Raw genomic sequence first — 26,192 nt, 5'->3', positions numbered from 1 at the left:
AGCTCACCAAAATTGGACAGTTGAAGACTGGAAAAATGTTGCCTGGTCTGATGAGTCTCGATTTCTGTTGAGACATTCAGATGGTAGAGTCAGAATTTGGCGTAAACAGAATGAGAACATGGATCCATCATGCCTTGTTACCACTGTGCAGGCTGGTGGTGGTGGTGTAATGGTGTGGGGGATGTTTTCTTGGCACACTTTAGGCCCCTTAGTGCCAATTGGGCATCGTTTAAATGCCACGGCCTACCTGAGCATTGTTTCTGACCATGTCCATCCCTTTATGACCACCATGTACCCATCCTCTGATGGCTACTTCCTGCAGGATAATGCACCATGTCACAAAGGTCGAATCATTTCAAATTGGTTTCTTGAACATGACAATGAGTTCACTGTACTAAACTGGCCCCCACAGTCACCAGATCTCAACCCAATAGAGCATCTTTGGGATGTGGTGGAACGGGAGCTTCGTGCCCTGGATGTGCATCCCACAAATCTCCATCAACTGCAAGATGCTATCCTATCAATATGGGCCAACATTTGTAAAGAATGCTTTCAGCACCTTGTTGAATCAATGCCACGTAGAATTAAGGCAGTTCTGAAGGCGAAAGGGGGTCAAACACAGTATTAGTATGGTGTTCCTAATAATCCTTAAGGTGAGTGTATGTGTATATATATATATATATATGTATGTATGTATGTATAACACACACATAATATAAATATATAGACACACACAGACACACAATCTAAATCTATACACACACGCTGATTCGTAATGGAATATCTACACAGGCGTACAGAGGCCCATTATCAGCAACCATTAGTCCTGTGTTCCAATGGCACGTTGTGTTTGCTAATCCAAGTTTATCATTTTAAAAGGCTAACTGATCATTAGTAAACCCTCTTACAATTATGTTAGCACAGCTGAAAACTGTTGTGCTTATTAAAAAAGCAATAAAACTGGCCTTCCTTAGACTAGTTGAGTATCTGGAGCATCAGTAATTTTGCATTCAATTACAGGCTCAAAATGGCCAGAAACAAAATAACTTTCTTCTGAAACTCATCAGTCTATTCTTGTTCTGAGAAATGAAGGCTATTCCATGAGAGAAATTGCCAAGAAACTGAAGATCTCGTACAGCAATCTAAGTTTGAGGTGTTCAGATCACAAAGAAGAACGTGAGCATGGTGGAGGCAATGTGATGGTCTGGGGGTGTTTTGGTGGTGGTAAAGTCGGAGATTTGTACAGGGTAAAAGGGATCTTGGTGAAGGAAGGCTATCACTCAATTTTGCAACGCCATGCCGTACCCTGTGGATGGCACTTGATTGGAGCCAATTTCCTCCTACAACAGGACAATGACCCAAAGCACAGCTCCAAACTATGCAAGAACTATTTAGGGAAAAAGCATCAGCTGGTATTCTGTCTATAATGGAGTGCCCAGCACAATCACCGGATCCCAACCCTATTGAGCTGTTGTGGGAGCAGCTTGACCGTATGTTACGTAAGGAGTGCCCATCAAGCCAATCCAACTTGTGGGAGGTGCTTCAGGAAGCATGGGGTGAAATCTCTTTAGATTACCTCAACACATTGACAACTAGAATGCCAAAGGTCTGCAAGGCTGTAATTGCTGCAAATGGAGGATTCTTTGAAGGACACAATTATTATTTCAATGAAAAATCATTATTTCTAACCTTGTCAATGACTATATTTCTTATTCATTTTGCTATATTTCCTATTCAAACTCATTTCATGCATGTTTTCATGGAAAACAAGGACATTTCTAGGTGATCCCAAACTTTTGAATGGTATAGTGTACATATGTATACATAGATATAGGTACAGGTACATACATATACATAGAGAGAGAGCGAGAGAGGGAGAGAGCGAGAGAGCAAGGGTCTCTTGGTAATAGAGAAAAGGCTGAACCTTTAAAACGTTAGGTTAATGTAGATTAAAACAGAGCTAAGACACTTACATTAAGTAAAGCATTCAAAGCAAACCTGAAGAAATGCATTAATCTGGCAGTGTACAACAAAACGTGTTTTCTCGCTGTGTTAATAGATGCAGTGACATCTAAACTGTTAAAAACAGAACGATGCTGACATATCTGAGGCAAAACAGAAAAATAAGCATTTTCTTCTACCATTGCTTTAAATGTTTCTAATAAGCTTTAAAAATGCATATGCATGGTTAATTCCTATTTTATTTACACCTGAGGCTAGAATTAATCAAAGTTCATCCCACTGGGAATAACGCTCCCTGCAAATGATCAAAAGGTTTATAGCCATAGGAAATTTCCTGGAACTGAGACTGATTAAACTCCCTTCACTCGTCATCTTGGGCTATTCCCAGTTTGGCTGTCTCACCTGTTGGTTATAACTCAATTTCAGATCTATTATTTAAACAGGTGGAGCTGACAGAGAAAGATCTCTAATTTGTCATCTTCATCTGGTGGCATAAAAGTCATACATTTACTTTCTGAATATTCGTCAGGTTGGAGGGCTGTCACCAGGCCTGCATTTTGCAAGAAAAACACTTTCCTCTTCCTAGTAATCTTTGAGCGATGTTTAATGAAAGAATCAACCTTACATTTATTAAGGACAACACCGACGACTATTTTAAAACTGCTTGGCCAAAGCAGCTCACAAACAAAGCCATTTTTAAAATTGATCGAGCAGCACCACACACTAGAGTTAGATCAGTGAATCAGCCCGAAGAGCAGAGAAGAAAAAGAGGGGCACCTAAGAGAAAATGGAGTTTGATTCAGCATCCAAAGGACTGCTTCTGAAGGGTAAATATTTACAGACCACAGCAGAGCTCCCTTGAAAATGCCAGACTGTAACTTCTTAATGAATCCTTCCACCATGGACTTTTCAGTGTACTGTGGAAAGATCCAGAAGTCAGGCTGAATTGGGCTTAGATTCTGCCATAACGAGATCACTGTGAATGCTTATTTAATTTTAAAGGGGGTGGGGCTTAACTTGACAGATATGTCGCAATATTTCAATCTGCAGCAACACACTACACAGACAGACGCCTGGAGAAAGAAAATGCATGAGCATTTTTCTAAACAGGACATAAACCAAATAATCTCCTTGTCAAAGAGAATGTGTATTAAAGGAAAAGCCCCGCTGCCTAGCCGACATCTTGTTGTCCCAGTTGTCAGGTGATATGAATTGCACATCCCTACCTCTTAAATGATCTCATCACATTCTGCAGGTTTCAATGTGACCTACATGGTTAATTTAAAAAAAAAAAAAAAAAAAAAAAGCTCATACCTGCAATGCATATAGCACATCAAATGAAATGTGTTCTGGGTCAGAATATAAAATAGAAAGATAACTCAAAGAGTACAAAGTCATATTCAATTACAGACTCTGTTATTGGCTGTACAAAAGATTGAGGAATTGCTGCAGAGGTGCTTTCACAGATATGGCGGCCTTTTTGAAAACTGTAGCATGACCCATCAACCACATTTTTACGGTTTCACCGCCTAATATAAAAGAAGATCAATCATGTTGCATTCAGCCTCCACTGTACAGTGTTTCTCAATTAATTCAGTTCAAAAGATTAATTCAGAAAGTACACGGATAACCTCAACATTTAGCATTACACTTAACTGCACAGGTGTAACTCAATGCCTTGGTGTAGCCTTTGCACCCCACCAGAGAATTAAAAGGGAGATCGTGAATAAGCACTTGTAGCATTATGTATTGCCGTCTTAATCTTCTCACTGAAGGGGTTAAGCTGTACACTGGCGAAACCACCACACATCCCTTAACAGGAGATAAGACGGCCAATACCAATATAGAAATTCTGTTAGGATATCCATCTTCAGGAAGTGCAATTTAAGGACAGTCATGTGCCTCCATGGATTTGTAAAGTTATGAAAGATACATGAAGGAGAGAGAAAATACAGTGATGTCTAGTTGCCATTGGCACAGAAAATCAACCAAAAAGGAGTAAAACCAAAACATATACTTAGGTAAAGTCTAACACCCTTGACCAGCCGTTTGAGCAGCTGTGGCCATTGAGAAAACAGAATAGCATTTAGGGAAGCAGATATTTCCAGAGATTGTGTTTTCTATAAGTTAAATTTGGTTGAATAATAAATAAATAAGATAAAATGGCTAATTTCCACAAACAATAAAGGTACGCTTCATCAATATGCCCAGTCAGGCCAACATTCAGTTTCTGTTCGGTTTGGCAGCTACAGTACATGTTATTAATAAACATTTAGATGCTTAAGCACGGCTGCCCTTCTTCGTTCTGAATGTTAAGCAAAATTACTTTTAAGGCAATTGCATACTGAATTTCAATGGAGTCATTTAAAGTCCACCGATACACGTCTCTTTGAAATAGCCGTTCAAAATGAATAGTCACACTAATGATTTGTTCCTTAAACAAACTTTAAAAGAAGGATCAGAGAGTTATAGTAAGTTATATAAGTTATAGTTTTTATACTGATAGTTACCTAGGTAACTCCACGGCCATGGCAAGAAATATTTAAAACGTCTAATGAAATGGGTAATAAAGGTATTATTTAGATTATTCCTGTAGTTCCCTTTAAAGATATCATTGTTTTTTGGGGTTTTTTTATACACTGAAATACTGAAATTGTTGAAGACAAAGGTTGGCATTTTATATATTTGCATAAGTATATGTCTGCAAAATGTCTGCAAGGATGCCAAGTACAGCATTTTCGCTTTTCTTTTCCAGTTTTGTTACACTTTCTCCAAATGGTCACCAAACACTCTTGAGCCTCCGCAGCAAACAATGGAGTGGAGAACAATTAAAAGGGATTCATTTAAAGACACTGTGTGGTTATTATTACTTCCTCCTCCTAACTACTCTTGCAGTTTTCTGTTCCTATAGCAACAAACCACGAAGCTACACAACTACACAAAACCATATTCGATCAAAAATAATATTCCCCTGCAATGCATTCAGAATGTACTGTCATTCTAATAAAGTAAATTGGTGGTTTGTTGGCAAAACTTTTTGTAACCGGTAGCATGTCCAGTAAATGTCTATCCAAACAAACACTCATCACGTAACTTAAGAGTCAGTTTAAAAAGGGCTATTAACATGAGCTACTCAGTACTGAATTATTTTATATTATGATTTCATATCGTTAGGTTACAGTTGAACATTTGCATTCAAAGTAGAAAAAGTGTTTGACTACTACAGCCGTCTTTCTGGAGTGGTTTAGGTTTTGAAGTAACCTGTAGGACAGACATTCATACTCTGACATATGTTCGAGAGTGCCTGTTGTCATTTCAAAGAAAATCTGTTTCCTCTTTAAATCTTATTATTTATTCATTTTGTTTGATGCAATTCAATCGTTTCACAGCATTTTAGTCCAGTATCTTCAATGCTTCTCTCTCAACCCTGAGTGCTCAATTCCAAACCTGGCAGCTCTTGAAAATCTGAGCATCGTTTTCTCTTCAAATTACTATGCATAATAAAGTACACTTCTTTTAACAAATATTCGTATTTTGTCAATGTGAACTTAATTTAATCCATGTCCTGTTGAGAAATACTACTACTGTATCTAATCAGGAGGCAAGTGAAAAAAACAGAAACCCTTCAATTAGAATTCATCAGATAGCATTAGCTTGGCACACAGTCCTTAAGCACTAACTGAGAAACCTATTGATTAATGTAAATTCATTCAAATAAAGATCACTTCTTTTTACATTTTCCCAGTAGTACTGTGTATTGTACAATCTTCTAATATATTGAACATCTACTGACAAGGGTTCCTCTTTCCTCCATCTATATAATAATTCTGTACCTAGACATGTCATCTTACTGGGGTTTCCAGGAACATGTGAGGTCATGAGGTGCTGATACAGAGTTAGCAATGCTAGCCAAAAATATACCAAATAAGTACGTACGTCAGGTTTCGGATGGCAATCATGAATGTAACGTGGTTAGCATGGTAACAAACATTACCCAGAACAGCAGGTGTTTTAATTCATTTTTAAAATTGGGTGAGGATAGCCAGACTACAGTAATAATTTGCACAGACACGATTAAAACATATGACGATTATCACAATGTATGGCTGTGCAAGCTTTCTTAAGAAAAAAGGGCAAAAGAAAATGTGATAACAGTGGAGATGCACAATGCTGCTGAATTACAGTAGGTCACAGACTGCATAGATAAGGGACAAACGAATGTTTAAGTTTCATCAGCAATCAACCAAACACTGCCATGAGAACAGCGACTCACTTCCGGTCATGTTTATTCAAAACCTGAGCTCACAGCAGCAAAATATTTGAAAAATTGAACCTAATCCTTTTAAAAAGTGTAATTTGTGCTTAAACCATTCTTAAGGAACCTTCTCATTTCAAATATGAATGACTTTATAGAACTGCAGACAATCACAGAATGGAAAGTGCTATAAAAAATAAAAATAAATAAAAAAATCAATGTTCTCTTTTATTCAAAGCAATATGCTCTACAGTGTAATCCATATCAGAAATTTCTATCCTTATTTTTTTAATACCATTCAAAAGCCTGAGAGCACCCAACCCAAGAGCTGAGACTGATGCTAAATTACCCCACTAAGTCAATATAAAATGGACATGGGATACATTTTCTACCTTTTAAATTAAAGTTCAGAATCTATTTCTGTGAGTACTGCTGAAAGGCACAATGGCTTTAAAATTAATATCCAGAGAATTAAAAAAAGACATTGCTGTATAGTTCCATAGCAGTAATGATTTCCTGAAGACTGAAGTGGAGAAATAGAACTTTCCATCAAAAGCATTTTAAATAAGAACTTTAGTGTTTAAAAAATAGAACAAATGTCAAACAGCGAGCTACGCATTTGCACACCAAAGACAAATGTATATTGATTTGCGTTCTGTTCTCTACAAGATTTCATTTTTAAAATTAAACACAAAGGAACAAAGAAAAAGCAAAGGTATGCATATCTGAAGCTCTGCTCTGCTCTTAAAACAAAAATTTCCCAACACACACCTTTCAGAAAATTATCTTTTTTTTTTTTTTTTTTAAAGTCAATTCATTTTCAAAAGGAAAAGTGAGTTTTATTATTATTATTTATTATTATTATTTTTATTTCTTGGCAGATGCCCTTATCCAGGGCGACTTACAACATAAGTGCAATACAAAGTGCAAAAATACAGTTAAGTACAAGGCATCAAACATTACAAGTTCAAATTTACATTAAACAGAGCGATTTATTGTGACCACATCTTGAGACGTATAGGGATAAATCATTTTAATTCCAGCAAACCAAGAAGAATTCCCAGTAGCTAAAATGGGAATGATTAGACCACAAGCTGTATTTCTTGACTTAATTAACACTGATGTTGCCGTTTATGGACATTTAAATAAAAAAAATATTAGAGTTTAATAACGGAACATAGGCTAGCTAACTAAAAGATTAAAAAGTCGCATGTCAAGAAGAGGAAAACAATTTAAATTGGCTAGATTAGTGAAGACTAAGGGCCGGATTATATCAAAACTTTGACCCACCCGCTAATAGCAAACTACAAACCTGTACATTATAGCGGTTACATTTATGATTAGAAGAAAGTGGCATCTTACTAAAAATGAAGCCGCAACGGAGTACAGTTCTGTAGTTTTCTATTAGCGGGTGGCTCAAAGTTTTGATTAAATCCGGCCCTAATTCTTTTTTTTTTTTTTTTTAAATACTGCTTTTCCAAACTTGTATGCGACTGCTAGCAAAAACTCCTCTCACAAAGTCTGAGCCACGCACAGTGAGAATGAATGTGAATTGTGTACAGTAAGTGTTAAAATTACAGTACATGTGTAATCTGCAATTATAATTAAAATAGCTGAGGGGACTAGTCGGCTTCTTTTTTATATTGGAGAAAAATTCTACCAATGAGGGAATATCCCCAAAGCAATTTTGCAGCATTAGAAGTTGAAGCATTGAATAATGGGGAAAAAAACACCCAAAAGGATAGCAGGAAATTTAATCACATTTTCAAGGCTTTGTGATAATGTCCTCTCAAATTTACTTAATGTGAATTGGGTAGCCCAAGGAAGTGTCATTCAACGAGCAAAAATATGGGCACATCGTTCCTGCAGCTGACGCCTGGGGCATTACTCCATCAATTCGAACACTTAAACATTTGGTTTGCTTGCAGCCATGCAATGTGCCAATGACAGGATCCCTCACCTGTCACATTTTGCCATTGGATTTTTTTTTTTGTTAACAGTAAATATGATGGAATGTAACTTTTATTGAATGTAATTTAATAAACAGTCCATAAAGGTAAAACAAATCAGCAAAACAACCAGGAAGCTGGGCTTGTGATCCATGTGGCTTTGACACTTCATGTGCTTCTCTTATTTAAAGAGTTTCATATCAAATGAAGGCTCTCATCCTTTTTAAGCAAAAGGAATTGTGCAGACTTATAAACCTGATACATCTATAGCTCTGGCCAGATCCGATTCTATGCAGCTACAGTATGCAAGTGCCCAAAGCTGTGTATAATTGAAATATGAAGCAGAAACTACAGCCTACCGTGCATAAATAGGTGCTAATTTTATCAAGAGGTTGTGCTGTCACTAAACCATGACAGCTGAGTCTGAATGTATTATTCAGGTTAATGTCAGTAAAGCTTAGCTAAAACTGAAGACATTCATATGCACAGTAGGGTGTGGTTTATATGTAATACTCTAAAATAGAACTTCTTTCATTTCTTAATTATGCAACTGACACGCATGTAAGAAACCCATCAAATTAGCCCAGTGGTATTAGCTTTTTAATATGTATTATTTCTCATGTATGTATGTTTTGAAAATAAAGCGGTGGGACAGTTTTTTGTTGGAATAATCTCTTCTGAATTGAAATATTCCAATCTGGAGATTTTTTCAAACAGATCGGAAGATTAGTGTGTGTGTGTGTGTGTGTGTGTGTGTGTGTACACTTTGAACCTGAATTTCATTTTTCACAAAGGAAAACAGGCTAAAGATGTGATATTCCTCTCTAGTGGGAAACACAGCTTGCCCACACATGCACGAATCTTATGCCTTAATTCAATATTTTGAAACTAATGTGTTTTTCATGTAAATGTTGTTCATTCTGAATAACAACTGCTTGGCTTTCCTCCCCCTGTATGTTATGCATCACCGTATTTACAAAAGAACTGATGCTTCTTCAGCTGGTTCGAGTGGCAATCTGGAGAGAGTCACCGAGTTCAAGATGACCTAAACATCTCGGTAAAGACGTTGTTAATAAGACTCGCATCATATTGGAAAGTGGCAGGTAATGACTGCAGTGGGATGAAGATGCTACTTATTGAAGAAGTCTAGGCACTTTTAAGACCATTGCATTAAAGCACTGTGTTCATGATACAGGTCTGACATAAACATGATAGATGCAAATGCTCTATTAAACAATGCTTTAAGAGGGCGGTTTAATTCCTCGAAAGGTTCGGACGCGTGTTAAAATCCTACCCTGCTTCAGCAATGTACAATTATCTAGGAGATCATGCCATTACTCTTTTATAGGCCTCCTTATCTGATTTCATGAGTTTACTCTGCTTAATTAATTTGACAAGGCTTGTACAATCATAGGGTAAATTAAGTTCCCCTTCTTCATCATATAGCAATCGGTCTCATCTATACCAGTGTGTAAATATGTTAATTTAAAATAGGCCTAAACAGTAAGAGGGGTAAAAATAATAATGTTGCATCTCTGTTTTAATTTAAATGATAAAAATTATTCAGTGGCTCAGTTATTGGTACTAAAGTGATCTTTTTAAGTGGCTCATCCTTAGGCTAGCTATAGCTTTATCATCTCTTCCTTCCGCCCAGCCTCGGCACAGTTAATTCATCAGTCAGAGATGCAAAGTAATGTCCTAATTAGTTTGCACTAATCAGATCGTATTGTGGGCAATTGACAACTGTAGAGTCACTATCTTCTGTACACAAAACAGATTGTCCACTTTCCCCAGAGGCACAGCAGATTTATCAATAGACAGCACGATGAACAAAGTCAATAGATAAGGTGTAATTACAGATCCTGTCTTTATATTTTAAACCGAGAGGACTCCAGAAGGATAGGAGGCCAATGGTTATTATTGCATATATTTTCTCTTTCTAAAACAAACCACAATATTATTCATTAAGAAACAAATCAGGATTCCTAGCTTCACAAATTAGTCTGGAGTATTCGTTTTCCACCGAGTTTAATTTTATGAACTGTAGGAATCATAATTAAATATCAGGTACTCTGTAACTGCTTCAGATGAAGGGTTTTGAGGTAATGGATCAAGACAGGGTAATTCTGCTGATGTGATAAGCACCTGGTATGGCCTTTCTTAAATGCTGCACTGAAAGAGCCGCTGGTTTCCGCTAAAGATTGCTTCATTCTCCATTCGGTCTAGCGAGGCCCAGGGAATGCATTTACATGTGTGCTTAACTTATTGAAATACCTGATGTAAATGCAAAGAAAACAACGCCATTTTCCTGTAGCCTCTTTATTTCCCAGTAAGGACTGAACATATAGTATGGCACTTCAGAAAGAGAAAGGTTAGAATTTTCTGACGGTTTTAATACACAGGTCCTCCATAGTCATGTTTCTATATTATAAGAGAGCAAAACCACCACCATGGTATCTGGAGTGTATTTAGCAACTCAGTGCACACCATTTTCTTTATGAGAATCACCAGGCTTAATCACTTAACATCAGGCAGATAGAGTACAATTATCAGAGACAGTAAATAAAATAAATATTTAAATAAACAAACTAAAGATAATTTAGACCCCAAGGCTTGGGAGCGAAATAAAAGATGAATGCTCCTCTTTGCCAAATATAGCTCTAAGGGACAACAAAAGTCACTTTTTCTACTAAGAAACATTCATAAAATAAAAACCAAACGAGTCCCCGAGGCGAGAGCTCTGGAAATGAAGGAGAAAAGGAAAAAAAAAAAAAAAAAGAAAAATAAACACCAGAGCACTAAAGGAGGTTCAGTTCATAATCTCTACCACCAGAGAGTCCTTTACTTGTCAGACTGACAAAGTTTCTCTCACCTGAATAGGCCCAGTAGGGGTCCCCGGATGCCCTTCTGTGCCGTATCTCAGCCGTGCTTCCATGCTCCCCTCCTTGTACAGATCCAAGCTGACCTTCTGTCAGAGCTAATAGAACAGAAAATTACATTAGACAAGTAAATGGTATAGCTTTTTAAATTTTAAACAGAATCCAACTAATGTATTTAAACACAACTAAAAGAGGCGCTGGTTGTGCTAATGTAGTGCAGCAGCTCAGTCAATGAACCTTTATTCGTCACTTAAATCTATCAAGACATTAGCATGCAAAAAAACACTAAAAGCTCGGCACTGCAATCAGTAATGGAAAGATAGCAGTGTTTACAGTGACAGGTCTCACTCAGGTTATTTCTGTTGAAATATATGTATTATATATCTAATAAAAAAATGTACATTTCTACTGTCACTCCCTGCGCCGTTAATGCATGCCTGGATCTTGACTAAACTGATGACAAATCATCATGTCTTTTGACTCTGAATTACACAACAGCACACCGGTTAATTAGTGTACCAGATGCACTGCTCCGTTTCACCAGATTGCATCAATGCTCAGTGTAGACAGTACCTTTATACCTGGGAGTTTGATAGTTCTGGATTTTAAAAGACAAGAAATAGGCGCACATCCCTTCCCTTAAGAAAAGACATCTAGGTGTAGATCACAGGCAGTCATGGTTTTTCCTTCAATTCATGTTTTGTAATTTTCAAACACTGTCTGGCTGTACCTGCTGCCTGGATACCAGGTTGCACAAGAATGGTAGGCAAACTTTGCATGTTATTTGCTAATACTGTCTTTCTTTCTTTGTTTCATGTTGTTTGTCTGTCTTCATCCTCATTAGCCAGTTTGTGCATCATCAGCTCTTTTCCACACAGACAATAATATTCACAATGAAGAAAGTTGGGTATCAGTTAATACTGAGATCATCGATCCTGTTAAATGTGCATCATCATTGGGTTTGTTACAGTGGAGTCCTACTGTAAACGACAAATGTAAAGCATGGATATGGTGGACTAATTGTTTGGAGAGAGACAGAGAGAGAAATCAAATCCCAGTTCATTGGTATCCGTTTGTGTTTGGCTGCATCTTACACTTTAACATCTGATGTTGAAATGAGCTTGTAAAACAAGGAGGAGAAAAAAAAATCCTCCAATTGTCAGATTTGATCACAAGCAGCACTTACTTGGGGGCGTTGTGATGCGATAGGGAATGAAAGTATTAGGCTGGAGTCACTTGAGCAGGCTTCACTTTACTGTGAGAAGAATCCAATATGGCAGTACCTAGGGTTACTGCCATTTTGGATTTTTCCAGGCCACATATGACCCCCTGCAGCCACGGAGACAAATCAAGTTACAGGTGATGGAATGAGAATGAACAGGCCAAAAGGTAACTACACAGGTTGCGGCAGCTTCAATTACATCTGCTAACTGCTCTGAAGATAAGAGTCCACTTGCTCGGGAAGGAGATTTAAAATCAACACAAAGTAAATTAAAGTTTGTTCTGCGTACTGTATTTAGGCCCGGTCCTAAAACACATCTAACTGTATTCTTTCACTGACGCCATGCATTTATTTATTTTTCTTAGTTCTTTGGGATGTTAGCTTGGATGCCAAGGCAGGCAGTGCACTCTATGGCTTTTCTATGAATTACATTATTGATTTCCTATATTCTTTGAACAGAAAATTAAATTATGCAATCCCCCACTGTCTTAAAGATCCTGCCCTATCATGAGTCAGTGCAGCTGCTCCCAGCTGTACATTTTCTTGCTCATTTGGTTTCAATTGTATTAAAATGGACTGCATCACTACTTTCTGACTAGGCTCATCTGATTCTTCTAAACCGACGTCTGCCTGTTAGAAGTCAATTCCTTTTAACCTGCAACAACCGTACTGCAGAGGTGTTCATTAAAAAAGTCAGTAGCATTAATACTCAAACTTCAATCTGCGTTAAGGTCAGCCATAGCAATTACAGTCTTCCAGGGCCGATGCTGTGGAATATTAATTCTTTAAACCGTAACAGTGGGTATGCTGAGCCGTCTAAAGCACCATCCCTGCTCCATCCCGTACGGTAGCTGTGTGGTACCAAGGCACAGTGGGATGAAACCACTTCTTTTGGATCGTACAGTAATGAAACGCAGCAGGCTTTCACAATGACAGTTGTCAGCCTCCTGCAATTAACAACAGACCACTGCTTGGCAATGACTCATTTCGAGTAGCCAAAAAGGAAGGATGTACTCGCTAAACAGAAGCCTACTGTATAAACAATTTCCTTCTCTGCGTGTAGCGCTGGCTGGACATGTTCAGCTTTGGATGCAGTTCCGTGTTGCAGTCGAAATGTTTGTAGAGCAGAGTCGAGACCCTAAAGTTCAAGAAGGTTCTCCCTTATTTAGTCACTTTTGTTTTGTATGAATTCTGAAATATTGCAAGCTTTCGGGTATGACATTCACTTCCAAATCAGAATTGCTTGACATGTAATTCAGTCACAAAGGGATGATTGTAAACATTTAAAATATTTTCCAAAAGGAAGAATCCAATCACAGTTACGTACCGTGAAGAGTATTTACTTTCCGGATGCTCAGAGGAACCATTTTAAAAGGTACGCAAGCAATGACTTTGAGCTCTGCGATATGGGCAAAAGTTGTGAAGCATCAAAGCCACACATTTAAGAGGTTGCCACTTTGATAGCCTAATATAGATTCCTATTAAGACAGATTTTGACCTGTGGTATATATAGGTTTAAAACAAAAATGAGTTTGACATATTATGACCCTCCATTAACTGGCTAGGAAAATGGTGGGCTTTTTCCTCCCAAGTTTGCTGCTGGCTGCATACTTCACGGCTGCCAGGAGATAAAGAAACCATCCTGAAATGGGATGAAAGGCAAAAGTAATCCACGAGGCTCTCTAATTGAACCCTGCCAATCGTGCCGATTCAGCGTCTTTTGAGAGTACTGTTGAGAAGTGCACTTAAGCGCAATAACCTGAATGCTGAGCAGCTGGTATACTATATATATATATATATATATATATATATATATATATATATATATATATATATATATATATATGAATTGATAGAGATTGTGTCTGACATCGTTTGGAAGGCGCCCGCAAACTCAATCTCTATCAATTATTATATATATATATATATATATACACACACACGCACATATATGTATAATTATATATACTCCTCTCTGGCCGGGGTACTGCAGCTGCACAAACAATACCATTAACCCAACCCAAGATGAAACATTTATGCTTAATTGTGATGTGTCAGAATGTACCGCCATATACAAATTCTTTGCTGTATAGTAAATCCATGTAAATATAGGCCTGCTATAATCAAAGCTTGCCAGATGAGCTCTCCTATAAGTCCCTGCTAAATGGACTCCATCCACAATTGACTTATATCTTCAGATTGTGAAAATACATCTTTATGTACACACTTTAAAATGGCAACAAAGCCATCAATGTCTGTATAAACCACAGTCTATGACTACAGCCCAAATTGATATGACACATGACCTACTGTACAGCAGCTTTTTGGAGTCATTTTCTGTTCCAAACTGAAGTAACTGACTTTTTTTTTTTTTTTTAAACATCACTCGCTTTAAAACAAGACCTTCTACCAAAACAGTGCTTTAAACAGTCAAGACGTTCTGGGGTCTTTGCTTTTACAACATTAACATGCACTGCAGAATCTAGTTTTCATACACTTGACTTTCATTTTTTTGGTGTAATTGCAGCAGAGACTCAGAACACTCATACACAACACCGAAAATGTTCCAGGCCAATCCTCATTGCAGTAACTTCTGCTGAAGGACGTTTTTGGGGTTTGATGGTTTGTTTGTTTTTATTAACGCGGTTAACACATTCTGCTTTAACCATCCTGCAAAACAGCAACTGCCGTCAGTCCAGACTCAGACTGGGATGTTTAGCGTACTCTCTCACTGATCAACAAAGTATTTTACACAGCTATTCCTAAGAGGAGACTGTCCATCAACAATAATGAGAGTTTCCATCTCATGAATCATCATGTATGGCTGTATAGGAAAGTAAAAAAATGGGAAACAAAGGCACTACAAGAGCTCAGAGGCAAAAAGTGACACTGCATTTACTCAAGTCAATTATTTTGTACCATTTTCTCTTATTGTGAGCTAAAAATATAGGTTTATTAAAGAAATGGTGCATATTTATACCTAGCAAATGTGTCTCCAATTTCACCTTCACTTACATTCAACCAAATACATCTGCAAGTAGTAAGAAATCTGTTACGATAGCAATGTGAAATAATAGATAAGCTCCTTCACTCAAGGTCAAACTTATTTGAAATCTTTCTAGACCAATACAAGTGGGAGGATACACCGTTAATCACCATCTGATGAGAATATCTCAATCCACTGTGTTCCAACAATACAGAACATACTTCACAGAAGTAAAATCCATACTTGAGAAATAGTGCAGAATCATTGAGATAATGTAGTGCAATACTTCTTCTCTCAGCATAATTACACTTTTAATCATTTTACTGCTTCAATTCTCTTGTGAATGCACTTTTTTTTTAACCAGGCTCAGCCATGTTAGCAATGGAACCATCAGATTTCATCAAGGATAACCTACTAGATTTCATGAATGTTGCATTATCCGTAAAAATTAATGAAGGGTGTGACCATATTGCGTATCTTGACGTTGGCAGGATAAATGGAGATGTAATATACTTTCAAAAGATGATTTGAAGAATACAGCCTCCCCCTTTTAAATATGCTTACTTCCTTCGGCTTAGGAGAACGAAATGGGGAATTCAGAGTTTTATTTTTATAAGACCTTGAAGGTCAATTAATCTAAAACAATCTATAACAGATGTAGGTCTCCAAAACCAAGAGCAGACAATGAACTTTTATGCTGCCTTGCATGCTAAGAAAGGCTGTAGCTACCGTTTGTGAATGAGCAAGTGTATTATTCACACTTTACTTAAAGGCATATGTACACACATGTAATGTGACCATTTCAATTACAGAATACTGTATATGGTAAACACCTTCTGGTAAAGAAAGTGAGATAAACAACAAATTTCACAAATTTCACTTTCACAAATTTTACAGATAAAAAATGCAATGCAGTTTAGTGTAATATTAAATTATTCCAATCTTCTGGTCTTGGTAGCTTTTGTAAATATAGTTCATATTCAAGTTAATATTTAAACATTTCTAAAAAACAAACAACAAAAAAACACTACACATAGATTTAATAATCTGCTGAAATGAAGTCCCCCCCAGTTACTGAAGTATATTTCTCTCCATAAGGAACTATGGGAAGCAAGTCCTTATTAATTTAACAAAAGATACAACAGCTGAAGACGTGTGCATAATTAGATTTCTCCGTCACCACTTGACATAATAACATCATTGGAAGTAATGTTCCCAGCCCTTGTGTATCCCGAGGGATCTCACATAAATTATAGGAATACAAATATACATCATCCATATGGTATAACTTCTTAGCCCTTGAACTGACCTTCTTCAATATGAGAGAAGTCTAGTTCTCCTAAAAATCTGCATTTTATTAATTTAGTTTTTTTAAACAATAGTTCACAGGACAATAGACCAAAGCATCTATACAAGATAAGAAACCTCATATTTGTCAGCAACTACTTTCAAATGTTATGTGCCCTTACAAGTCCCTCAAGATTTAATTTATGAGAATCTCTGCAACTTCAGGATACAGCCTAAGCATGTGACTTTAAAGAGGGAAGCCAGATGATACTGTATACATACCAAAGCCCCAGACATAATGAGCTAAACTCTCCAGGCCTGTTACAACGATATCGGGAGGAGTACCGTCCTGGGGGTTGCCGCAGTAGCAGGATGGCCAACCTGCCGCAGCGCTGGCAGGAAAGGGAGTGGGGAAAGATACCGGCACCAAAAATAGCACAACTTCCAAGTGTACTCATTTACATACAAAAGCTGGGCATCTACTTCTAAGCCGGATCCCCAGTGGTTAATGGGAAGCTGAAGGGCCTATACACCACACACAGCAATGCAAGTTCACTACTATCAGCAGAACACGTTTACCTTCATTGTAAAGTCACTGCACCACCTCATTATCAACACGTGTTCTTTTCAGAAGTGGCATGTTGAGATACCGCGCGCGGTCTATGGTGACAAGACCATGGGCACGCTCTCTCCCATTAGCGCCCGCAGGCCCAGCATGTGATCTGATTAACCACTGGAGAGAAATTATAGAGCGGTGCGGTGGCAGTTGGGCTCGGGAGTACGCTCACAGCAGGACGAAACCGGTCTGAACAAACGCAACGGAGAGCAAAGGAGCAAGAGAGAGACACAAGCAAGCCTGGTGTTTTAAAATCCTTGTATCTGCAGGCCACTCCACAGTATCTTGGCGTAGGCTTTTTGTATTATTAAACGCCTTTAGTTATCCATCTAAGTATTGCCGGTTTGAAACAGCATGCTGTAGCCATGAGATCAAATGCACCAGTCTCTTACATCTCAAGACTGGAGTGATACAAGTGAAGCACTCGGTCTTGCAAATCGCTTATTCCAGGTGCGTCGAACCCCTGCAGGAACACACTAAAAATCGCCGACGTTTTTCTCACAACTTAAACAGCTATGAAAATATAAAAGTACAATTGGACTTCAAAGTATCAGAATTCTGCCAGCTGGGCAGCTTTCCCAGTCACCCCACTACAATCACTTCCATTAACAATAAATAAACAGGCCTGTAATTTCTCAGATTCATTGCTTGAAAACACCCTAACAAATAAATAAACAGTATAAGTGACAAATGATCCAGCGAGTACCTAAAGAATGCCTCATAAGGAAGATTCTTTTTTTTTTTAGTCGGTTCCTTTACCCCCTCGTGAATGATTAATACATTTTTTGCTAATATACAATTAGAGGGAAAGATCATGCTATTCATTTGTTATGTTAACCGTACATCTGAGTCGGTTCTCTTACCAATAGTTGCATCAGTACACAGGGAATTAATTAACAGGTTTTGCTCAGAGCCTATTTATTCCGTCTCAACAATTAAAGCTGTTGTTCATGAACTTTCTTTTTTTTTTTTTTTTCTCTTAACGAGAAAACAAAGCACCCAATCACATTTTCTACATATACATACCTTTTGGGGTTATGTTTCCTAAAGTAAGATACCATTCATTAGAATTTAAGTCCTTAAACTAGTGTAACAGAGCACAGGTCGGTCTCTGGTGTCTAATCCTGATGGTATATGTTCAGTGCAACAGGCTATTTGCAATGATTAAACTGCTTAATTATTTTTGCTTAGCATTTCTAGAGTAAGAGTGTTAAATGACTTTGTTTTTGTTTTTCTCAGTAAAAATTCAAAATTTTGTTTCGCCGTGAATAAAACAAACAAAAAAAAAAAATATTGGAACATATGATATTTTATATTTTTGTTTAATTGAAAGTTTGGGAGATGTTTTTCTTCATTTTTTACCTTGGCACTGATTCTGTCACCAAGGAGATCTGTCTGAAGAATAGAAGTATTGGGAACCTTGAACGGTAGGCCTAAATCAAAATGTTTAATAACAACAAAAAGTTTAGGGTGTCCATAACGCATAACTGCATAGCTGCAAAAGAATGGTTAAAAAAAAAAAGATAAGCACAGCAGCCATCTGAATTATTCTTTGACACAAATCATTTTTAAGAGATTTGCAGTACCCCAGACATTCGACCTATAAAATTAAGCACTGGATTCAGAAGGAACAATTCTCCAAACTTGAAATCTTTCCAGATACACAGAAGAATTTTAGTTTTTATGTTTGTTTCTCTAAAGCAACCATATCATCATTCAAAGTGGCAGCTCTAAATATAACTTTCCTGTAAATCTCCATTTTTATAACAGAAAAGAAAGAGTATTTCTTTGGAGGAAATGAGCAGCAATGAAAAATGTATTACAGCAATTAACAAATAAATAAAATATGAAAGTAATTAAGCACATCATAGTCTCCCAATGCTTGGTATTTAGCTAAGGTGTAACCCTGATTGTTGACCAGAATGGAGAGTATTGTTGCTATACAACACAACCACAGAAAAAAAGAACATTTAAATGATTCACCCTTAAAATGTCTACAAATTCATCATGTAACTTACAGCTTTGTAGACTTGCTAAGTTAAGACCAGAGTATTATACCATTTTAATTTCACCATCAATTAAAGGTCATCTGAACACTAACACCACTATCCTCTCAGTCTAATCATGTGGAGTTTATTCACTGCAGAAGCATTTTGCACACTTTATAGTTCTCTAGTTGCTCTAACAACAGTCATCCTCACCTTATAAAGACAATGCATTTGCTAAGTCAGATTGATTCAGAGAACACAAAAGCCTGGTTTGTTTGCAGTTTGACATTGACCTATAATTGGAGACCTTGGCCTACCTTTATTAAATGTGGGAAAAGAGAAAAAAAAACTAATTTATATTTAGCAATCAAAAACTGGAAATTCATCACATTTCACTTCACTTATCCATCCATCATTAATTTGACAACAATTGCCAGTCTGGCCTAAATCTAGACTAGGCAAAGTTAGGGGGAAATGATTTTTCACAAACACAAAAACATTCTCTGGATAACTAGAGAAAAAGCCTACTGTTGCAAACAAACACCAGCAGAACAGTATGACAGAGGACAGGGATTCAGGCTTTTTGATTTAAAGTGCCAAAAATAAATATTCTCTCAATTAGACATTTGTAAGTAAAATGCCTTGTGTTAATGGCTCAAAGCAATTTCCGATAAAGCAGCTGTGTGGTGAAGTGAATCCAACTAATAAATGACTATAGCTAGTGGAACGTATTTTTAGCACAAGATAAAACACACCTTAGAAATAGATTTCTCAGGGGACCTCCAAATCTAATTATTTAGGGGGGGAAAGAATGAAAAAAAAATGTAGCTCATAGAACACGGATGTAAAACTAGGCACTCTAGCTTTCCATTAAAGGAAATTTGAATATCTTATTTAAAAAGGGTTAGCTTTTCACACAGAGTGAAACCTATTCCGTTAAATATCATCACTTCAGCAATGTAACCAAGAATCTGAAATCTAACTAAACAGATTGCATAACCTCTCCTGTTCTCGACAAATAAACCCTCAGTGCGCACACAAAGCACAATCTTGTTGCACGCTCTTACATTTGAAGGTTGCCGGCACTCGGCAAGCACAATAATCCTCACCTGCAGTATAACTGGCCATATATCGTTTTTATAATTACAATGCCTATAAAACCGTACCTGAAACCTCTTCACCAAGACTCTCTGTACCATGAGACAAGTCCTTAGCCACGGCGCACCGTGTGACCTGTATTATTTTGCAGCAGCCATAAATCAAGAGTAGCACCTGTTCAGACGAGGCATTCAAGCATTTTAGTGTAAGATCTAGCGATTACATTTTAAGACGCATACTGTGATTATTCTTTTTTATTATTATTTTGAACAAGGAAACAGGGAACCTTTACAGCTCAAGGAAATCATATGTCATACCCATTGTTAAGAGGGTGGACAATACAATCTCCTACACAAGCTTCAGGCTGAACCACAGTTACTATGCAACATTATACGGTAGAAAATCTGAAGTCATTGAAAACCGAAACAAAACCAGCAAGGTTCAAACGCATGTCAAGTAAATCATTGCACGTGTAGATATATATATATAAGAACTCGGAGATGGAAAACTGAAAAGAATACAGGCTATTGAGACTGTCCAAAAATATCTTCTGCAATTGTGTTTGGATTTTTCAGGGCATTGGACACTGAGCTCTAGTATGTCAACTTATACACAATAACAAAAGATGTCTGACACTGTAAAAAGACCAAGGAGAAAATCCTCTGACAAACAGTGGTTCTCAACCATCTGTTTGAACAGGGTCGTGGTTAACAGAATCCTCTCTGGGCCTCAAAAGAAGGTAAACCCCCCACTTTGATCAGAGAATAAGGACTGGTTTGTACCGAGCAGACAACATGTCAACTGTTTACACTGGTGGAAGAGTAAACCTCTGTATCCAATTCATCTGAAACCTCTTGTGGCTGCCAGATCAAAGGTGCTCTCTAACCTCTAATAACTCAAAACAAGACCATCATACAAAAAGTCAAGCTGAGCATCCACTACCACGGTTTTATTTCTTTCGTGCCGCAGGAAAAAAGGACGCATTGCTAATTTGCTGAGATTTTTTGTAAAACTGATTAACTTCTTCCCAGTAATGTGGATCTCCATGACCTGTACTCGTGGCTGGAACAGTAATTATGCAGGTCAATAAACACGGAAGGTGGTTAAAAAATACGGGAAGGAGCCAAATGATACATTATGGTCACATCTGAGTTTTCTGAAACAGTCGCCGAGTTCTAATGCGCTCTCTCTGGCGAACGGTGTGCCCACACACTGTTTACCCTGGCTTTTCTTAGCAATTTATTCATTTTAATTGCCAATGCATTTAGCGGTTTCTAGTGAGGATCCGGTTCTCCTGAACAACACAAACGCACCTTGAACTACTACAGGCAGAGACAAAAGAAAATAATGGAGTTGGTCTCCATTTTGACTGTCAAACCACAATGGGTGACTGTTATATGTTACAAATGTGAATGTTTAGAAATGTTTACAGATAGAAGGTGGGAAAAAAAATAAGAACAGATGATACTTTTAGTCTCCCATTCAAATTTCATGACAGTGACATCTCATCTCAATTGAAATATATTGCCATTGAACTGAATTGCATTGCTTTTCATACCCATCCTTGAAAAAGCTATTAGAGAACAAAAGACGAAGAAAGATTAATTTACTATACATCTGAGAGAGAAAGTAGCTCGCCCCCCCCTTTGCTTCCAACATTATCTGATCACCAATTTTACATACATCAAACACTGCAGTACTGCACCGTACAATCAAAGGGAGCAGCCCAAGGAAATGTAATTCTGCTGCCCATTTAGAACAACCTCTATTTTCATCCTTAGATTACATTAACATTATACACAAATCACAATAATTCTGGAATTAAAAATATAAAAAATATAGGAACAGGAACTAAATTTATATTTAAATTGCATTCATCACAACAGAGGTTTTTTTTTTTTTTGCTCTTTTAAAGTAAAATAAAATAACCTGCTCCAGGGTGTTTATGTGTACAGTCCTTTTGCGGGCTTTAAAGTGCCATTTTCGATTACAGCACAAGCCATAAAAGGTTTAACAACTGCCACTGTTGCACAAACAATAATGAAAAGCAGAAAATATTTGAGCAACAATCACCTGAACACAGCCTTGTTTTTACTGGATAAATGTTAAAATGTGTTAAATGATTAAGTGAAAGATAACTTGATATGAGGCCTATGAAAGGTTTACTGGTAAAAACTGTACCTACACAGACAGCAACGTTACAGGTACACAATTAAGCTATTTCAATACCTCAGTGGGGTTAGTTTTCTGTGTGTAATCAAAGTTGATCTAGTTTATATTTATTTGAAGTTAGATAATGTAATTGTTACGAGGGCGCATGAAAGGTAGGGAACCCAAGTCGCTGCACACGGGGGACGTTTGACTTCCAACGACACACATCCAGCTGTGCTCTCATGCTTGCAGGAGCTTCACAAACAAGTTAATGTGGAGCCCTGAGGAGTGTAGATATTACATCTTACACAGGGAATCATCATCAAACATGACAATTAAATATAAGGACAGAAACTAAAAAGGACTCCCCTCCCCTTACAGAGAGACAGAAGGGAATATTAAGCAGGAGTTGGGGACAATGTATGAAAAAGTTATCAAATGATAAAACCGTTCCACTTTTAAAATTCAAGCTTCTTATTTGCAAATGGGAAACAAAATTGACCCATCACATCAAATAAATCACTTGGTGGTGGAATGCAGCAATAGTTTATGTAAAGTTGTAAATCTATAATATGTTCAGATGAATTTGTCATTGTTGAATGCATATACACAGGCATGATGCAATGATTCATTTCAAGTTCATTTGGAGGAAGGAAAAAAAATGATAAGAGGACTCGAGTCTGAAGAAAGACTGTTCTGCAGTCACTGAGAGCTGCGTGCAACTGGTTTCACCCCAGAAAAACAGACACTACATGGCACATCTTGCACAATTCAACTAAATGCAACTGAAGGATGGATCAGGGTTCCTTCATCAGCAAACAGTCAACTATGGCACCATTCAGGACAGTAGGACAGTATTACATAAGAATTTTGGACTGTAAAAAGTGGTAGCCATCATGCAAAGCCAGCGTGTCACAGATATACATACACCTAATGACATGAGAAGATTTGGTTCAGCATCAGATGCATCGATAAAACAAAGGAAAAAGGAATACCGAATGTGTTCGACTTCTGTGACGCAGCCCTTGAAACGACAAGATAAGAAACATGCTGCAAGGTCATTTCGCAGCCAGCCAAATTAGAAAAAAAAAAAAAAATCTGTTCAAGGTCAAGATACATGGAACAAAAAAGAATGGATTTAGTACCTTGGGTGCAACAAGTATAAAAGGAATGGATCACTGCCTGTCCACCGGGTTTTAAGGAAGCGGAGGAAGCAACCTTGAAACATGAGGTCAAGGTATATCGTATGGAGTAATAGGGTTCTTTGGTTCAAGAGTTGGTTGGTCAGAGTTCCTCTCCTCATCTGGTAGCTTTTTTTTGTTTCCCCTCTTTCTTTCTTTTTTAGTGATAAATACCCTACATCGTATACTTGGATGTGGTTTAACATAACGCTTTGAAACTACCCTGCATAGCACCTTGTTTTCAGTTCCCAGCAACTAAACATACTTGATCCCTGCAGTCTGGTGTATTATTGGTACACAAGATTAGCTCTGTGGGGATTGGGTATTTTCTCTCTCCCGCTCTCGCTTTCTGTCTCTCCGATGATTTGCTAAAGAGTAATTAATGTCGACAAGTAGGGAAGAGTTTAGATAAAGGTGACGGTTGCCCAAGAAACAAAACTAAAGCCACCTGACGCTCCCAGCAAACAAGGGCTTCCCTGGGGAGTGTGGTGTTCCCTTTTGGAGATGCTGTACATGTCTTTAAATATAAATTGCTGACTTTTCAAGTGAAGCTTCATGCAAAGCCAAGTTTTTATACATAATGGATAGAAATGTATATAACAGGTGGCTTGCAGAACATTTTTGTATGAAAATTATTCATACTTGTATACAGTGAGAATGAGAACAAAGGGCTAAGTGCATCCATAAATTAGAGTTATATTACTTTGTTCCTATTTGGCCTACCACTTTCTTTCAAAAGAGAAGACAAACAATGGCATATTAATAGGTATCTTATGTATAGAGCTACACATACAATTTCAAAAGCAAACTACAGGAGTACTGGTCTATCAAAACAAGATGTCTTCTACAAAACTAAACAGTTTTGATAGCACATACGTCATGAAAACAAACACAGAAAAAAAGGGAGCCATATGTTTTGCGTGACAAATGTGCATCTTGCAAGCCCGAGTGACATAAATAATTGATCTTTTTGGGAATGCTTAACAATATTCTTTACTTAGGGTGACACACACACACACACACACACGGCAATTTACAGGGCCAGTGACCGCAATCAAATTCCGGGGTCGGGGAAGAGGCTGGAGAGCAGCCAAGGTCTTCGGTACATCAGTAGTTTGAATTCATTTCATTCAGCAGTGCTTTGACTGCATTACAACAGCAAAACAAACAATTCACTATACACCTCTGCTAACACACTCCTGACCCAATGGAAAATAAGCTCTATCCATCAAAGAGAAATAGCAGCTCTCCATAGATAGGTTAATGGAATACAGTAAATACAAATGTTTGCGATTCACCCGTAATAATGGGACACAATAGCGCTTGGTTTAAGAATTGCTTCCAGGCAGAAATCTTCATATGGAGTTCATATGAATCTATCTGGACGTCTGAGCATTAAGAGCCAAGAAAATCTTCAAAATAAAACTATAATATCAGATATAGGTCTGCATAAGTGTCAAAGTCCCAAATGACTGAATACGATGGTTTTCAAGTAAGTGTGCATTCTGGAAGGCAATTTAAAACAATTTGCGAATGTACTTTTTCTGAAAGTACTGAAAACGTATATGCAACCTCCCGTTTCAGCCTCCCCTGAAATCACTGTAAAAACATACCCTTCAAGAGAAAATGTTGCCCTGAAACTATGACAACCTTCACTCTTAACCCAGAACATAATGCCGACTCCAGTAAGAAACATTAATCCATTGTACTTGATCTATTAAGATCACTGTCACATTATTATTTTATTCTAAAACTAGCTGTTCAATATTGTATTAAAGACTATTTACATCCTCTATCTCAATCATCTTAACATAACTATGGGTTCCTTTTCACTTTAAGTCTCTAGATTAGCAGGATGTTTGATTATACTTTCCTTGATGGTAGTTTTCTAATTTCTCCTTAACCTATAGTTTACTTGTCACCCACAGACGATTTTCAAACCGTGTGTGCGTGTGTGTGTGGACTCAGAATGCATGCCCTAGGCAGACTGTAAATTATTTCCATATCAAGACTACTGAAATTACATAAAGGTTTCATATAATTGCGATTTAGAAAAAGGCTAATTTGTTATGGACGCTGGCAGATGAAGAAAAATAAAATTAAGCTGGATGCAAAGTATCCAAAACAATGAATAACGTTGCAGATTAATGCTTGCAAAGACCACAACAGACTAGCGCTTGGGGGGAACCTGCCCTGCGCTCAATTCATTTAAAAAAAATTAATAGAGATTAAAGGCGATCAAAAGTTTGCTTGTCAACATTTATACATAGTGCCCAGGGCCAGGTACATCTGAATACTAAAACAGCACTGTAACAAATAAATGAATGATGGTCACAGGATTGGTTTAGCTCCAGTTCCCACCCCCCTCTGTTACTTCAACTACTTTCTGCTGTTAAAGAATGGCATGTCATCCTTTTCCACTGTCCTCGGTTTAAGGGTGATGTTTCTGCCAAACAAATCACCTTGTTTACTAACACACCATCCATTTACAGTTATGAAATAACAATTCACAGCAAATGTAAACTTCAAAAGCAAACACGCATGCAAGCACTGCAGGGGAAAAAAACAACTAATATTTTAGCAATTTAGTTACAGTATCTTAATACACAGAATGAACA

General features: G+C 37.4%; 1 protein-coding gene across 2 annotated transcripts in view; it reads right to left on the bottom strand.

Moving 5' to 3' along the window:
• The window catches only part of LOC136734332 (receptor-type tyrosine-protein phosphatase gamma), a 211,089-nt gene that overhangs the window by 156,565 nt on the left and 28,332 nt on the right, over nt 1-26,192 (bottom strand). For both annotated transcript variants that reach the window (XM_066697926.1, XM_066697927.1), the window contains exon 2: nt 11,039-11,143. In XM_066697926.1, coding sequence (XP_066554023.1) covers nt 11,039-11,143 — 105 coding nt within the window. The remainder of the gene's footprint in view (nt 1-11,038; nt 11,144-26,192) is intronic.

This window comes from Amia ocellicauda, chromosome 3, assembly GCF_036373705.1.
Source record: "Amia ocellicauda isolate fAmiCal2 chromosome 3, fAmiCal2.hap1, whole genome shotgun sequence".
NCBI classification, from domain to species: domain Eukaryota; kingdom Metazoa; phylum Chordata; class Actinopteri; order Amiiformes; family Amiidae; genus Amia; species Amia ocellicauda.
Note: the sequence above shows the minus strand (reverse complement) of the source record. Positions and strands in the feature narration are given on the sequence as shown.